Here is a 16,177-nt window from a genome sequence, read left to right as displayed (position 1 = left end):
CTAAAACTTGGAGTTGAGAGTCAGCAGCAGCTTGAGAACTTGGAAGGAGAACAGAGATGTTTAAAGTGTTTCCTGGAGCAGCAGCGGGTCCTCAGGACTCAGGAAAACACAGATGAGCTGCACTGAGGCAAGTGCTTCTCCACAACATTCCTTTTCAGAGACGGAGAAGACTGAAGCGGATACTGAGAGCAGAGACAGAGCACGAAGGCCTGGCCACCAGCTGTGTCCCCAGCACGGGAGACGCTCACACCACAGCAGTCTGCAGAGTCCTGGAAGGGGCGAGAGTCACTCCCGTCACAGCTGCAGACTTGTGTCTTCCTTAGGACCCAGCAAGTTATCAGAGAGCAGGGCAAGAGGTGCCTGGGGACAATGCAATCCAAGGAAGTTCTTAAATTCCATCCTGGTGTCTTTGCATCTCTGAGAGACAAACACAATCAAACAAGATTGAATAGAAGGGGCACAGGCAGGGCTTTTAATACATTTAGCAACAGTGGGCCAGAGCTTTCCTCGCAGGACATATGTTAGTAACATGCACATTGGAAGAGAACAATTTCTCAAAGTAACAAAGATCTTTGGGGAAATTCATGTATTTAATGTAGGCAGTCTTCAGGACATTGATGGATCAATCATCTTTCTGTTCTTTCTTTGCAACATACAGCGCTCAGCAGCTATATGTAAAGTCAGAGGGACTTTTGAAATAATTTTATTCATTTATTCATTTCTCACTGTGCTGTGTCTTCACTGCCGCACGGACTTCTCTCTAGTTGTGGCAAAGGTGGGTCCTCTCTAGTTGTGGGGCACAGGCTTCTCACTGTGGGAGCCTCTCTTGTTGGGGAGCTCAGGCTCCAGTGCACTTGGCTTCGGTGGTGAGGGCCCAGGGTCTAGAGCACAGGGCGGGAGCTGTGCCCCCGGGCTCACTGTCCTGCAGCACGCGCATCCTCTAGGACCGCATGGGGTCCTGTTGGCAGGTGGACTCCTCACCACTGAGCCTCCAGGGAAGCCCCTCAGGGAATGTTTAAAGTACATGTGGTGTTGGAGAAGACTCTTGAGGGTCCCTTGGACTGTAAGGAGATCCAACCAGTCCATTCTGAAGGAGATCAGCCCTGGGATTTCTTTGGAAGTAACGATGCTAAAGGTGAAACTCCAGTATTTTGGCCACCTCATGCGAAGAGTTGACTCATTGGAAAAGACCCTGATGCTGGGAGGGATTGGGGGCAGGAGGAGAAGGGGATGACAGAAGATGAGATGGCTAGACGGCATCACTGACTCGATGGACGTGAGTCTGGGAGAACTACAGGAGTTGGTGATGGACAGGGAGGCCTGGTGTGCTGCGATTCATGGGGTCACAAAGAGTCAGACATGACTGAGCAACTGAACTGAAAAGAACTGAGTGGTTTGGAAATCTTGAGGACTAGAGTCCTAAACAAGTAAAACACATTCTGATATTACTGCTGAAAATATCATTTCATAACAAATTATTTTCTAAATAACCTTTTCATGTCAGTTCTATAGTATTACTTAATGATGTTTAATAGGTTGAGCTAGAAATTTTTAAAAGATAACTATACAAGGCTTTGAGGTTTACTTCACAATTCAAGCCAGTTTCTCCCTGCCAAGGAGAAAAATGTTCACTGCTTCTGTCTGGGAAGCACACGTGCGCTTCCATCTGGGTCTCGCATAGGCCTCCTCGACACTCACATCTTGACCAGAGGTTGGACATAGAGTAGAGCTTCTTCACTGGACTCCGTCAGTAGACACCAGGGTGACCTGGCGGGACTGGAGGTGAGAAACGCAGGTGTCTTCCTTTCGAATGAGAACAGCAGGTTACCTGAGGAGGTCTCCTGGAAGGGGTCCTTGTCAACAAAAACAAACACACCCAAAAACATGACTCCGGAGAGTTCACTTTATTGGGAGGACTTGATGAGGACTGAAGGCCAGAGCACAGCCCCCCTCAGCTCTGAGGACCTGCCCCACGCACGCAGAGGAGGTCAGCATGCAGGCGACTGTGGCGAGGGGTGACGCGCAGATAAACTCACGTCTTGGGAGAAAGTGGCCGAGAATCAGCAGGAACAGATGTCTCTCTGAAAGATTTTAGAGCTTTCTACCCATGAGAAGCTGTAAAATTGAGTTCATCAATTTTCTCCGGAAAGTATCTAACTATCAGAAGGCCTCTTGTGTCACTTTTCCCAGAGCACAGAGTGCCTCGTTCCTGATCTCAACCCTGAACTCCCATCAGGGCGTGTTGGAGGGCAGGGACTGCAGTGGGTAGAGACTTCATTCTGCAGAACCTGATGCTGAAAGATGTTTTCATTCTCATCCTGAAGGAGAAACGTCAGAACTCATGTGGCGAGAGACTGTTACCTGCGTTTCTTTGTTCTTAAGCTCACAAGAAAGGTCAAGAGGATTAAATACATAGAAAGCAGGGCTTACCTCTCATAGGGCTAACAAAATTATTTTACTATATTTCATTGAAGAAACTACTCATAAAAGCTTAGACTTCCTCGAGGCTTGTGTGATCGGACTTCCCCAACCAGGGATGGAAATCAGGTCACAGCAGTGAAAGTGCTGGATCCTAACCACTAGACAATGAGCAAACTCCTGCTTTTCTTTTAGCTGGCAGAACAATCTACTCCCTTCAACTATTAAATAGTGATTTTGTCTATTTATGATTAGATCTTAATTTTGCGGACTTCAGACCACACACTGTGGCCCTACAAAACAATACATCATGACCCTTTGGTATTTGAAATGGATTAAGGGGTCTTCGGCAACTCATTCTCCTCCTATCATTTATTTCATTGGTTCCTTAATGTCATGTTCATTTGCACCCCTCCTTTTTTTTTTAATTGGATCATTCAGACAAATCAAAGCCCCCAAGGTTTGCTCTTGAATCTTTGCTATGATTGGAATAGCTCATTTGTCTAGATTTATATTTTTCTCCAGGAGTATAAGTGAGCGTCACCCTAAGAGCTAATGAGAGGATTCAGTTAAAATTCTAAAGAGCTTGAAAAGTGACTAGTCCATTAGCAGCAGGTAATCAAATTCAGCTATAATTTTTAATATCATAATTACTAGTATCCAGATTAAGTTCAGGATGGTTTGCAATCATTTAATTTTATTTCATTCTAGTTTTTTTCAAAGCATCTTCTCCTTGCCTGAGTGGATGTATGACCTAGACAGATGCTCAGCAAGGCTGGTCTCCAAGACACTGCCAGAGAGGGTTAGTATTCCAGCAATTGGCATTCTAGTTGTCCATCTCTTGTTAGGTGATGGGCTTGACTTCTTCCTTCTCTCCCGAAACGAATCCTACGTGCATTAATTGAAAGAAAAATGAGGTAGCTGATCTTGCAAATTAAGGACAGTCGCTTGACCCGGGACTTAACTTTCACTGAGCTTCTGTCAGCAGCAGCCGTGGCCCAGCCTTTCTGTTGTTCATACTGGCCTCATGCTTGCCCTCTGCCACAGCCTCATCCCCAGCTGTGCTGCACTGAAGTTTGCTAACTCAGAAGACATCATTGTGTCAGGGAAAACCACTTCCCTTCGTTCATCTTCAGACATTCAGACTTAGATTACTTTTCTTTTTGCCCACAAAACAACTGTGGAGTTTTACTTTCTAGGAAAGTGTCAAAGGGAAACAACAACAAACAAACTCAAGTCTTAGATGTGGTAGAGCTCAGCCCCGCTGCCTTCCTTCACTTCCCTGTATGTTTCTAACCTCAACGTGAATTAGAACTAGAGCAGGAGCAGCAAGACAAAGCCTGGCCAAGTCACTGAAAGAATGTAGACTAAGTGAAAAATTATACTCGAGTAAAGGAAAGAAGGCTATTTCTCCCTGAACGAGTAGCCTGGTTCTCACCGTCCTTCATTTTCAGAGGAAGAAAGAGACAGAGGAACAGAGACGCCCAGTGGAATCAACTGCCTGAATGAATGACTGAAACTCACTAGATTCCGTGACATAAGCTTCCAGTGAGAGACACCATCACTGAATGTCCTTCCTTCAGCTCTGAAACTCTGAGCAGAAGAGTGTTGAACAGTTTAAGTGTTGAATAATAAAAAAGTTCTCATTTAATTGACTCATATCCAATCGGATGGGTACATTTGAAGTTACTGGGAAATAAGTAAAATTAATACTTTAAACTGACCACACACACTTTCTTTGATCATATTGTGAATACAAAAATGAAAATCAAAAAAGGAAGTGAAAGTGTATTAAAACAATTAGAAAATGAAAATTACCATGTTCTCTATTTAATGGCCTCGCTTAGAAAGCATGGCATCAGAGAACCTACCTCAAGTTTCACTCAGACACCATCTCAGCCAGCCCAGCAGCAGCCGCATCTTCCCCATGGCCTTCGTGCTCTCTCTACTCATGGCCCCGGTGCTGGTCAGCTACGGCCCGGGAGGATCCCTGGGCTGTGACCTGTCTCAGAACCACGTGCTTGCTGGCAGGAAGAACCTCAGGCTCCTGGGCCAAATGAGGAGACTCTCCCCTCGCTTCTGTATGCAGGACAGAAAAGACTTCGCTTTCACCCAGGAGATGGTGGAGGGCGGCCAGCTCCAGGAGGCCCAGGCCCTCTCTGTGCTCCACGAGATGCTCCAGCAGAGCTTCAACCTCTTCCACACAGAGCGCTCGTCTGCTGCCTGGGACACCACCCTCCTGAAACAGCTCCGCACTGGACTCCATCAGCAGCTGGATGACCTGGACGCCTGCCTGGGGCAGGTGATGGGAGAGGAAGACTCTGGCCTGGGAAGGACAGGCCCCACCCTGGCCGTGAAGAGGTACTTCCAGGGCATCCATGTCTACCTGAAAGAGAAGGAATACAGCGACTGCGCCTGGGAAATTGTCAGAGTGGAAATCATGAGATCCTTGTCTTCATCAGCCAGCTTGCAAGAAAGGTTAAGAATGATAGATGGAGACCTGAACTCACCTTGATATGACTCTCACTGACTAAGAGGCCACATCACCCTTGTACGCTCCCCTGAAATCATTTCAGAAGACTCTGATTTCTGCTTTAGCCACAATGTTTCCCGAATTCCATCCATAGTACTTCTCAGTAGCAATAAGCAAGTAGATATAAAAAGTATTCAACTGCACAGGGATCAGTTTGTAAGGGATGATTGCCATGATGTTATTTATGTTTATTTATGTATTTATTTTATCTCATCATATTTATTTTTTCATGTAAAATGTTTGTCTACATTGTAATAAAATTTAGAAAATATGTTCATTTCCTTAATCTTCTAATTTGTTTTATTTATTAATTTCTTATGAAAGTAATTACTGTTTTCATTATGAAGAACTAAATACTCATTTGGTCTACATAAACCTATCATAGAATAGCATTTGTCCATTTATACTACAGAATAGTTGTATCACTTTTCAGGAAATGATTGTCAAAAGGTAGAATTTCTGGATCCCTGGCAGTCCAGTGGAATGGACTCCATGCTTCCAGTGTGAGACGCTCAGGTGCCATGGATACCTGGTCAGAGAACTAAGATCCTGCAAGCTGTGCAGTGCAGCCCCCTCCACCCAAAAGAAACAGGTAGAAAGGAGTCTCTGAAACGGTGGTAAATGAGTAGTCCTGAAGCCACAAGTATAACTAGTTTAAACCCAATCAACAGAGAATGGTTGGTGTCAGTATGTGGGGGGAGGACTCCCCTCCTCCAGGGAAGCTGCGAACATGTGGCACTGAGTGGCTCAGCCTGACACCTGTTACTCTTCCTCCCGCCTTCTCCTCGGTCCTGAACAATTGACTCTCTTACGCTATATCTTCACTGCCTCCAACACAGGAGCTCTGTTCTGTGATGGTTTCTGGCTTCAAAGTTTCTCTGAGTGGAAATCACTGGAAGAGAGCACAAGTGAAAGGAGAGTTCTAGAAGTTTCAAAACCTTTGAATGCAGCTCAGCTATTTAATAGCAGTGTGACCCTGAAAAGTATCACAAACACTAAGGAGATGGATATGGCAACCCCCTCCAGTATTCTTTCTTGACAATCCCATGGACAGAGGAGCCTGGTGGGCCACAGTCCATGGGTCACAGGAGCTGGACCTGTCTGAACCAACTTAGCATGCATGCAGGCATGCATTCTATCTTGATCTTCTTCTCAAATATGGGGAAAATAACAGTAGTTTTTCATAGGACTGCTATTTGGATCAATAAGTCTATATTACAAGAAGCATAAAAGTGTGCTTGGCACAGATAATCAGGACAGTGAGTCCCAGAGTAGCTGCCCACAGGGAGCAGACTGGTCAGCTGGCCTGAGGCAGTGACTGAAAGGCAGCACTGGAAAGATGCTAGGTCTGTGGTACCAATAGTTAACTTGGGTGCTAGTTTCACAGTATATTCAGTGTGTGAACTCTCCTGTGCTCAGTGCTGAAGACAATTCCAATTTCTGTGTTTCAGACTTCTAGAAGTATTCTTAGGAAGTCACAGAAATTCTTTGAGAAACAAGGATTAGTAGAAAATGCTTTGATCTACCGTAAAATGAATAATAGGGAAATCATGGAGATCTCATATGAATGCAGAAAATCACACACATTACTCCTTAATCATGTTTCTTGCTTCTTTAGTGTGAGTACTACTCTACTACTTCTTGAAGACATTTCTAAAATCACCTAATCAACCCTCTGTTGGGTTTCCATCTTTCAGCAGCAAGGCACAGGCAGGAAGAAAAGAGCAAGGGCCATGCAGTGTGAGGTTCTGCTCTCCAGCCCTGGGCTGGCCTGGGTTTGATCCTCGTTGCTTTCCATAAACACTTCAGTCCCTAAAGGCTGGCAGTGTCACCTCCTAGAGTCGGTCCTTCTCAGAAATTAGTGCCTTTAGAGGAGAGACTGCTACAAGTGTATGCAGGTGTCTTATAAGGGAAGCGAGAGTCTTTCTCTGAACATGGGGCCATGAAGTCAATATTATTGGTCAAAACACATAAACCTTGCACATGCCTACTGCCAGCTGTCCATGATAACAATGGTACATTAATCTATATTCAAGACCATATAAGTCTTCTTATGTTCTCACACATTGACCAAAACAGGATCTTATCATCCTTTTTAGTTTTTGCCAATCTGACTGGTGACACAGAGCATCTAGCAGCAACCATTAGTTTTCCTTTTCCTAATTGATGGTGGTTGTCATGTTATACTCCAGCCTTCTCGTCCATCTCTTGGAATCCGTTCGGAAGAACTCTGAAAGAAAAGCAATCTGCAGGCAAAGGAGAAATGTACTGAAAGGAACTGGAGCCCCAGCATCCCAGAGTAGAGCTGAGAAGAGCTGTGGAGTTGAGACTTTCATTTTAAGACCAGTACGCTAGAGTAGGTGACAACCTTTTCCCATCATATCCACTGGAAATGCAGGTTTCTTCTGTGAATTTCTGATCCATATGCAGTGAAGCCTCTGCTCTTGCATTGTCACTTTACCCAGGTAAAGGAGTTCATAACTCATTTTTGTTCAAACTCTGTGATCTCCAGCTAGAAGACACACAGATTGCAACATCCTCAACCAGATCCCAGGCTCCACACTCACACTGCACTCCTGCCATCTGGCTGGAATCCAGTCTGAGTTTCATTTGTGACAAAGACACTTGTAGCTTTCTTGTGTTCAGGGCCCAGAACTGTTTTCCATTCAAACTCATGAACTAGGTCATGATCTGCTCTAGTTTTCAGGGCTTTAAAAATCTGTCTTGATGGTGATGCCTTTTGAAGATGCATGCTGGAATCATATCCCCAACTGCCTATTTTACAGCTGATACCTACTGAGCACACATTATGCTGAAATCAAAAGCATTTTGATTGCACGTGTTTAAGCAACTAATCCATATGATTTGACATTTCGAAAAAGTTAATGTAACTCTCCAATGAAAAACTGACTACATAAAAAGATGGATGTTTAATAGATGATTCTTGATTAAAAGACATGAGATAAAAAAGGAATTTGTAAGAATTCCTGTAAGAATTAAAGATTTTAAAATTTAAAAAATAAAAAACAAAATATTAAAAAAAATAATAATAAAAAAAATTAAAAAAAAAGGAATTTGTTAGTTGAGATTGGTTATTTAAGAGAAATATCAATAACCTCAGATATGCAGATGACACCATCCTTATGGCAGAAAGTGAAGAGGAACTAAAAATCCTCCTGATTTAAGTGAAAGAGGACAGTGAAACAGTTGGCTTAAAGCTCTGCATTCAGAAAACTAATATCATGGCATCTGCTCCCGTTACTTTATGGCAAATAGGCGGGGAAACAGTGGAAAGAGTGGCTGACTTTACATTTTTGGGCTCCAAAATCACTGTAGATGGTGATTGCAGCCATGAAATTAAAAGTCGCTTACTCCTTGGAAGGAAAGTTATGACCAAATTAGATAGCATATTCAAAAGCAGAGACATTACTTTGCCAACAAAGGTCCATCTAGTCAAGGCTATGGTTTTCCCAGTAGTCATGTATGGATGTGAGAGTTGGACTGTAAAGAAACCTGAGCACCGAAGATTTGATGCTTTTGAACTGTGGTGCTGGAGGAGACTCTTGAGAGTCCCTTGGACTGCAAGGAGATCGGTCCTGGGTGTTCTTTGGAAGGAATGATGCTAAAGCTGAACCTCCAGTACTTTGGCCACCTCATAGGAAGAGCTGACTCATTAGAAAAGACTCTGATGCTGGGAGAGATTGGGGGCAGGAGGAGAAGGGGACGACCGAGGATGAGATGGCTGGATGGCATCACCGACTTGATGGACATAAGTTTGTGAGAACTCCGGGAGTTGGTGATTGACAGGGAGGCCCGGAGTGCTGCAATTCATGGGGTCACCCAGAGTCAGACATGATTGAGCGACTGAACTGAAGTGAACTGAACTGACTCGGCCATTATTTGTCAAATATGGCATTCCCTCAGTGAAGAGAGATATATACAATGTAGCAATTTTGAAAACAGCACTGATGCTTTTGCTTCCACTAAAGCCAGCAACTTACAAGTACTGTTGCAGCATAAGGAAAACATTTCAATTTGATGTGAGTTTAAAATGTATATATTTTAAAAGATTTTTCAGACGATTAACATTACAGGAGAAATTTACCTTTTATATTAATAGTGAATGAAATAATTTTCTCTTTCCCTTGGGGCACCTGTAAGTCTCAGTCTTGTCCCCAAGTTTTCCTTCCCACTGCAGGGTCACAGTATCAGGCAGATTTCTGTCCGGACGTCGTCTTCTATTCTTCCAGTCATTTCCCATATTCATGTAATTTGGTAGCATTAAGTATGCTTTACCTAGAGCCACAAGTACCATCAGCTTGGGGTTTTCTACAGAGGATTCACTGAAATGTTTGTAACCCAATATGAGCAGGGGTCATATCTCTCAAGGACCTTGTCCATCATGTATCTCAATTTTATGGTGAGGATCACTTAACAATCTATGAGTCATTTGGACAATTAAATATGATTATTTTATAATTATTAGAATTAATAACTTTGTGAAGCACAGTTAGACTCTCAGTAATAACTACCACTTGATAATTTCAGTTTGCTTCTTATACAAAATAATCAGGATACTTTGTAAATCGCCCAGCTTATCGAGAATTTGGAGGGAGATATTAATGGAAATAAGAGATTTGTAACATTGAGGTATGAAACAACAAAGGGACAGCTTGTGTTAGAAGCAAAAGAGGGAAATAAGTGAGAGTTCAGTACATGTAGTGGGCACAGGTGTTTATGCTGTGGATAGGGAGTGTGGAATCTGACATTCATTATTAGATTAGTTCATTCACATAAAGTCTTAGCAGGGGGCTCTTGGAAAGGAGAATATTAACTCATTTCACTATGTTAGAAGGATTAAGTGAGTCCCTTTAGAGGCTAAGGAATTTGTAGCTGTTGTCACTGTCATTTTTGATGAAGACTGAGTGTCTGGGGAATTTGTCTGGTGAAAGTGTTAGTGGCTCAGTTGAGTCTGACATTTGGTGACCCTGTGAACTATAGCCTGTCGGGCTCCTCTGCCCATGGAATTCTCCAAGCAAGAATACTGGAGTGGGTTGCCATTTCCTTCTCCAGGGGATCTTCCCAACTCAGGGACTGAACCCTGGTCTCCTGCATTGCAGGCAGATTCTTTACCATTTGAGCCACCAGGGAAGCCTGGTAGGTCCTTGGTAATTAGGTTCACAGTATAACATTTATAACATTTAATGAGTAAACAATCCAGGATGGATGTGCCATAAAAAGTGAGGGTAGCATCAGGGAATGTGTTCTTTCTCCTCAAATAAATACCACGAATGAAATAGATCCTAAGGAATCCTTGCCATAAACACAATACCTTGGTATCTTCTTATTACCGTGTTACAGACTGAATGTGTGTGTGTTCCCTAAATTCATATATTGAAACGCTACCCCTTGAGACTCCCTGACGGTCCAGTGGCCAGGACTCCATGCTCCCACAGCAGGGAGCCTGAGTTGGATCTCTGGTCAGGGAACTAGATCCTGCATGTGGCAAGCAAGACTTCCCATGGCCCAAGTGAAAATCCTGGATGAAGCAAGGAAGATCCAAGATCCAGCATGCTTCAACTAAGACATGGCCCAGCCAAATAAGCACATGAAATAAATATTTTTAAAATTCTTAAAAAAGCCACAGAAACCCAACCCATCAATATGATCCTATCACAAACTGGAATATTAGGGAGATTGTTAGGGTTCAGCTCAGTTCAGTTCAGTCACTCAGTCGTGTCCAACTCTTTGTGACCCCATGAATCACAGCACGCCAGGCCTCCCTGTCCATCACCATCTCCCAGAGTTCACTCAGACTCACGTCCATCGAGTCTGTGATGCCATCCATTAGTAGCAAACAAAATTCAGTTATTATTTTTTAATACTATGATTATGATTACCCAGGTTAACATAATGATTTCTGGAATTATCTGATTCCCTTTTATTTAATTTTAGTTTTCACAAAGCATCTTCTCATTGTTGAGCGGATTTGTCACCTAGACAGATGCTCAGCAAGGCTGGTCTCCAAAATCCTGCCAGAGACAGTTAGTTTTCTAGCAACTGGCATTCCTTGTGAGCTGATGGATGTGACTTAGTTCTCTCCTAAAACTGATCTTACATGGATTAAATGAAAGAAAAATGGGGCCACTGATCTTGCAAAGCAAAGAGCAGTCAAATGACCCAGAACTTTTCCTTCATTGAGTTTCTGGCAGACCCAGCTCTGTCCCAGCCTTTCTGTTGTTCATACTGGCCTCATCCTTCCCCTCTGCCTCAGCATCTCCCCAGCTGTGCTGCACTGAAGTTTGCTAACTCATTGTGTCAGGGGAAAGCCACTTCCCTTTTTTCATATTGATGACATTCAGATTTACATTGGTTTTCTTTTGGTCTACATTTGTTTTCTCATCTCGAATTTTACTTTCTAGGAAGGTTGCAAAGAAAAACAAAAAAATCTAAAGTCTTGAAAATGATAGAGTACAGCCCCTCTGGCTTTCTTTACTTCCTTTTATTGTTCTCACCTCATCATGAATTAGGACTAGAGCAGGAGCAGTGAGACTCATCTTGTCCAGTATGTCAATATAAATTAAAACAACTTCAACTCAAGAATCACCCACAAGCAAAGAAAGAAGGCTATTTCCCCTGACTGAGTAGCATGAGTCTCACTGTCCTGCGTTCTCAGAGGAAGACAGAGACAGAGGAACAAAGAAGCTCAGTGGAATCAACTGACTGAAGGAGCAACTGAAGCTCACTGGGTTCTGTGACATAAACTTCTGATGAGAGACAGCAACACCACTGAATCTCATTCCTCCAACTCAGAAACTCTGAATATCACACGTGTTCAGAAAATTAAAAGAGCTGAATGATACAACCTACACTTGGTAAAATGAAAATTATCTCTCTACTAAAGGTAAAATAATGGTAGTTGGATAATTCCTCTGTCCACTTGCACAAACACACTAGCACTCAGCGCCTTAGCACTACTGACTCAGGACACCGGGAGACATGGGCCAGGAGAACAGGGGTCACCACTGGGAACTCGGGTCCTTCCATAAACACTCCAGGGGAGGGGGTGGGGTTTCAGGAAGATGATTTCCTTTCCCAACAAGTAAACAAGCCCTCCACAGAAAGGAGATTTTCAAGTCCTCAGGATGTGGTGAGCCTGTCCTCAGGGAGGGAGTCCAGCAGGTGAGGAAGGGACTCGGTCACTCCAGAGGACAGGGCGTGGCGCCATGTGAGCTCTCCCTGTGAGTGAGGTGCTGCTGGGAAAATACAGTCATCCCAGATGTAGAGTCTCCTCACCCATGTTCCCGAGAAGAACCAGGATTCTGGTGGGGGTATTGGCCCAGTCTGTGGAGGAAAATAGGTATCCAGGATGACAATGGGGGAAAGAAAGAACGATGTCTGTAATAGTCCTGACTTTGTGGTTCCCTAAAACACAACTACAGGACCTGTAGGAACATGTTCTAGAAGGAGGAGAAACGTGGGAAGAGCTCATGGACTTGTAACAATCAGACTCTTTTCTAAATCAAACTAAAGATGAACCATCTTCTGTTTCAAAGACCATAATTGCCAGAGTAATCTGGTAAATCACTTATAAATACAGAAACCATAGGGCTGAGGGAGGCTGGTTTCCTATGTAAAGAGGGAAAAGTGGAGCCTAAGATCAGGGCTACAGATGTGTTCATGGACAAGAGGAGAGCAACATTTACGCATGAGAGACAAAAGGCAATAATGTGTGTAACTACACACATACATCACTCCTGAGTTAAGAAAAAGATCTTTCTCATTTGATTGATAAATATCCATTTGGATGGGCACATAGGAAGTTATTGGGAAATACACAAAATTAATAGTTTAGATTGATGACATTTTCTTTGATCATATTGTGAATACATAAATGAAAATCAAAAAAGGAAGTAAAAGATTAGAGAAATGATTAGAAAATGAAAACTACCATGTTCCCTATTTAATGGCCTTGCTTAGAAAGCATGGCATCAGAGAACCTACCTCAAGGTTCCACCAGACGCCGTCTCAGCCAGCCCAGCAGCAGCCGCATCTTCCCCATGGCCTTCGTGCTCTCTCTACTCATGGCCCTGGTGCTGGTCAGCTACGGCCAGGGAGGATCCCTGGGCTGTGACCTGTCTCAGAACCACGTGCTGGTTGGCAGCCAGAACCTCAGGCTCCTGGGCCAAATGAGGAGACTCTCCCTTCGCTTCTGTCTGCAGGACAGAAAAGACTTCGCTTTCCCCCAGGAGATGGTGGAGGGCGGCCGGCTCCAGGAGGCCCAGGCCATCTCTGTGCTCCACGAGATGCTCCAGCAGAGCTTCAACCTCTTCCACACAGAGAGCTCCTCTGCTGCCTGGGACACCACCCTCCTGGAGCAGCTCCGCACTGGACTCCATCAGCAGCTGGATGACCTGGATGCCTGCCTGGGGCAGGTGACGGGAGAGGAAGACTCTGCCCTGGGAAGGACGGGCCCCACCCTGGCCATGAAGAGGTATTTCCAGGGCATCCATGTCTACCTGAAAGAGAAGGGATATAGTGACTGCGCCTGGGAAATTGTCAGACTGGAAATCATGAGATCCTTGTCTTCATCAACCAGCTTGCACAAAAGGTTAAGAATGATGGATGGAGACCTGAGCTCACCTTGATATGGCTCTCACTGACTAAGATGCGACATCACCCTTGTATTCTCACCTATAGTCATTTCAGAAGAGTCTGAATTCTGCTTTAATCACAAAATTTATTAAATTAATTCAACCAGTTCTTTGTCGGTAGGAGGAAGTAAATGTATTCAGCTTAAGGGGATTCAGTCCTAAGCAATGACTGCACTGATGTTATTTATTATTTGTTTGCTTATTTATTTAGTTATATTTATTCTTTTATTTTCTTATATTAAAAATTTTTACACTGTATTAAAGTTTAGAAAATACATTTACATTTCTAGTTCATTTAATTTGTAATTTCTTTTATTTATTAAATTCTTATGAAGGTGAATTTCTTGAGATTTTACTGTTTTTATTTAGTTCGTAAGTCAAGTCCAACTCTTTTGTACCCCATAGACTGTAGCTTGCCAGGCTTCCCTTGTCCATGGGATTTCCCAGGCAAGAATACTGGTGTGGGTGTCCATTCCCTTCTCCAGGGGATCTTCCCAACCCACGGATCCAGCACTCATCTCCCGCATGGACAGGTGCATTCTTCACTCACTGAGCCACAAGAGAAGCCCATTTTCTACAGAGGCTCATGGAAATATTTGTAATCCAATCTCCTGCAGGGGCTATAACTTTCAGGGGTCTTATCTATCACATACCTCAAATTTATGGTGAGGACTAATTCAGCAATCTCTATAAATCTATATGGTCCCTTAAATATGATTATTTTATTATTATTAGAATTATTAATTTTGTCCATCACATCAGACTCTCAGAAATAATTACCAGTTGATAGTTTTATTTTGCTAATTTTATAAACTAATCAGGATTGTTTGTAAATTTGTAAACTGCTCAATTTATCTAGAAATCTGGAGATAGACAATAAACGAACGAAAATATAAAGTACTGTAACAGTGAGGTAGAGCTGACAAAGGCACACTGTATGTCAGTAAAGTAGGAAAATAAGCGATGGTCGAATACTTGCAGTTTGCACAGGTGTTTATGGTGTTGGATGGGGAGGTGGGGCTTGGAATCTGACATATTAGGTTTTGAAACCTGGATTTGCCATTTTCTTATTACACTATTTCACTCAAAGAAAGTTTTACTAGGTGGCTTTTGGAAAGGAGAATATTTACAACTCAGTTTCAGCTACGTTGGAAGGATTAAGTGTCCCTTTTAAGGGCTAAGGAATTTGTAGTTCCTGACAGCATCATTTTTTTATAAAGACTGAAAGTCTGTGGAATCTGTCTGGTAGGTGCTTGGTAATCATGTTCACAGTAGCATTCTAACACTTAGTAATCAAATCAGGACTAATGCGCCACAAAAAGTGACGGCAACATCAAGGAATGTGTTTTTTATCCTCAAATAAATATCAAGAATGAAATATATCCTAATGAATCATTGCCATAAACACAACACATCGGTACCTTCTTATTACCATGTTACAGACTTAATGTGTGTGTGTACCCAAAATTCATGTAATGAAACATACCCCAACATGTGATCATAACAGAAGGTGGGATACTACTGAGATCATTAGATTTAGATGAGGTTCAGGTCAGTTGTGTCCAGCTCTTTGTGACCCTAAGGACTATAGCATGCCAGGCTTCCCTATCCTTCACCAACTCCTGGAGCTTACTCAAACTCATGTCCATTGAGTCGGTGATACCATGCAACCATCTCATTTTCTCTCGTCCGCTTCTACTCCACCTTCAATCTTTCCCAGCATCAGGATCTTTTCAAATGAGTCAGTTCTTCATATCAGGTGGCCAAAGCATTGGAGTTTCAGCTTCAGCATCAGTCCTTCTAATGAATATTCAGGACTAATTTCCTTTAGGATGGATTGGCTTGATCTCCTTGCAGTCCTAGGGACTCTCAAGAGTCTTCTCCCACAACACAGTTCAAAAGCATCAATTCTTCCATGCTCAGCTTTCTTTATCGTCCAACTTTCAAATCCATACATGACAACTGGAAAAACCATAGCCTTGACTAGATGGACCTTTGTTGACAAAGTAATGTCTCTGCTTTTTAATATGCTATGTAGGTTGGTGATAGGTTTTCTTCCAAGGAGTAAGCGTCTTTTAATTTCATGGCTGCAACCACCATCTGCAGTGATTTTGGAGCCCCCCAAAATAAAGCCTCTCACTCTTTCCATTGTTTCCCTATCTACTTGCCATGAAGTAATGGGACTGGATGCCATAATCTTAGTTTTCTGAATGTTGAGCTTTAAGCCAACTTTTTCACTCTCCTCTTTCACTTTCATCAAGAGGCTCTTTAGTTCTTCACTTTCTGCCATAAGGGTGTCAGAGGTTATTGCGTATCTGAGGTTATTGATATTTCTCCCGACAGTCTTGGTTCTAACTTGTGCTTCATCCAGTCCAGTATTTCTCATGATGTACTGAGCGACTTCACTTTCACTTTTCACCTTCATGCATTGGAGAAGGAAATGGCAACCCACTCCAGTGTTCTTGCCTGGAGACTCCCAGGGACGGGGGAGCCTGGTGGGCTGCTGTCTATGGGGTCACACAGAGTTGGACATGACTGAAGTAACTTAGCAGCAGCAGCACTCTGCATATAA

At 43.2% G+C, this 16,177-nt stretch overlaps 2 protein-coding genes across 2 annotated transcripts; both read left to right on the top strand.

The window, feature by feature from the left end:
• Nucleotides 1-4,345: 4,345 nt before the first annotated feature.
• On the top strand, nucleotides 4,346-4,933 carry LOC114112825 (interferon omega-1-like). The gene has a single exon (XM_027963928.2). It carries the CDS (start codon nucleotides 4,346-4,348, stop codon nucleotides 4,931-4,933), a length of 588 nt encoding a protein of 195 aa, XP_027819729.2.
• An 8,078-nt stretch (nucleotides 4,934-13,011) lies between these two features.
• Nucleotides 13,012-13,599, top strand: LOC114113006 (interferon omega-1). Its single transcript, XM_027964576.3, has one exon. It carries the CDS (start codon nucleotides 13,012-13,014, stop codon nucleotides 13,597-13,599), a length of 588 nt encoding a protein of 195 aa, XP_027820377.1.
• The last annotated feature ends 2,578 nt before the right edge of the window (nucleotides 13,600-16,177 follow it).

Source organism: Ovis aries, chromosome 2 (assembly GCF_016772045.2).
Source record: "Ovis aries strain OAR_USU_Benz2616 breed Rambouillet chromosome 2, ARS-UI_Ramb_v3.0, whole genome shotgun sequence".
Lineage (NCBI taxonomy): Eukaryota > Metazoa > Chordata > Mammalia > Artiodactyla > Bovidae > Ovis > Ovis aries.
The sequence above is the reverse complement of the archived record's forward strand: the minus strand, read 5'-3'. Positions and strand labels throughout refer to the sequence as shown.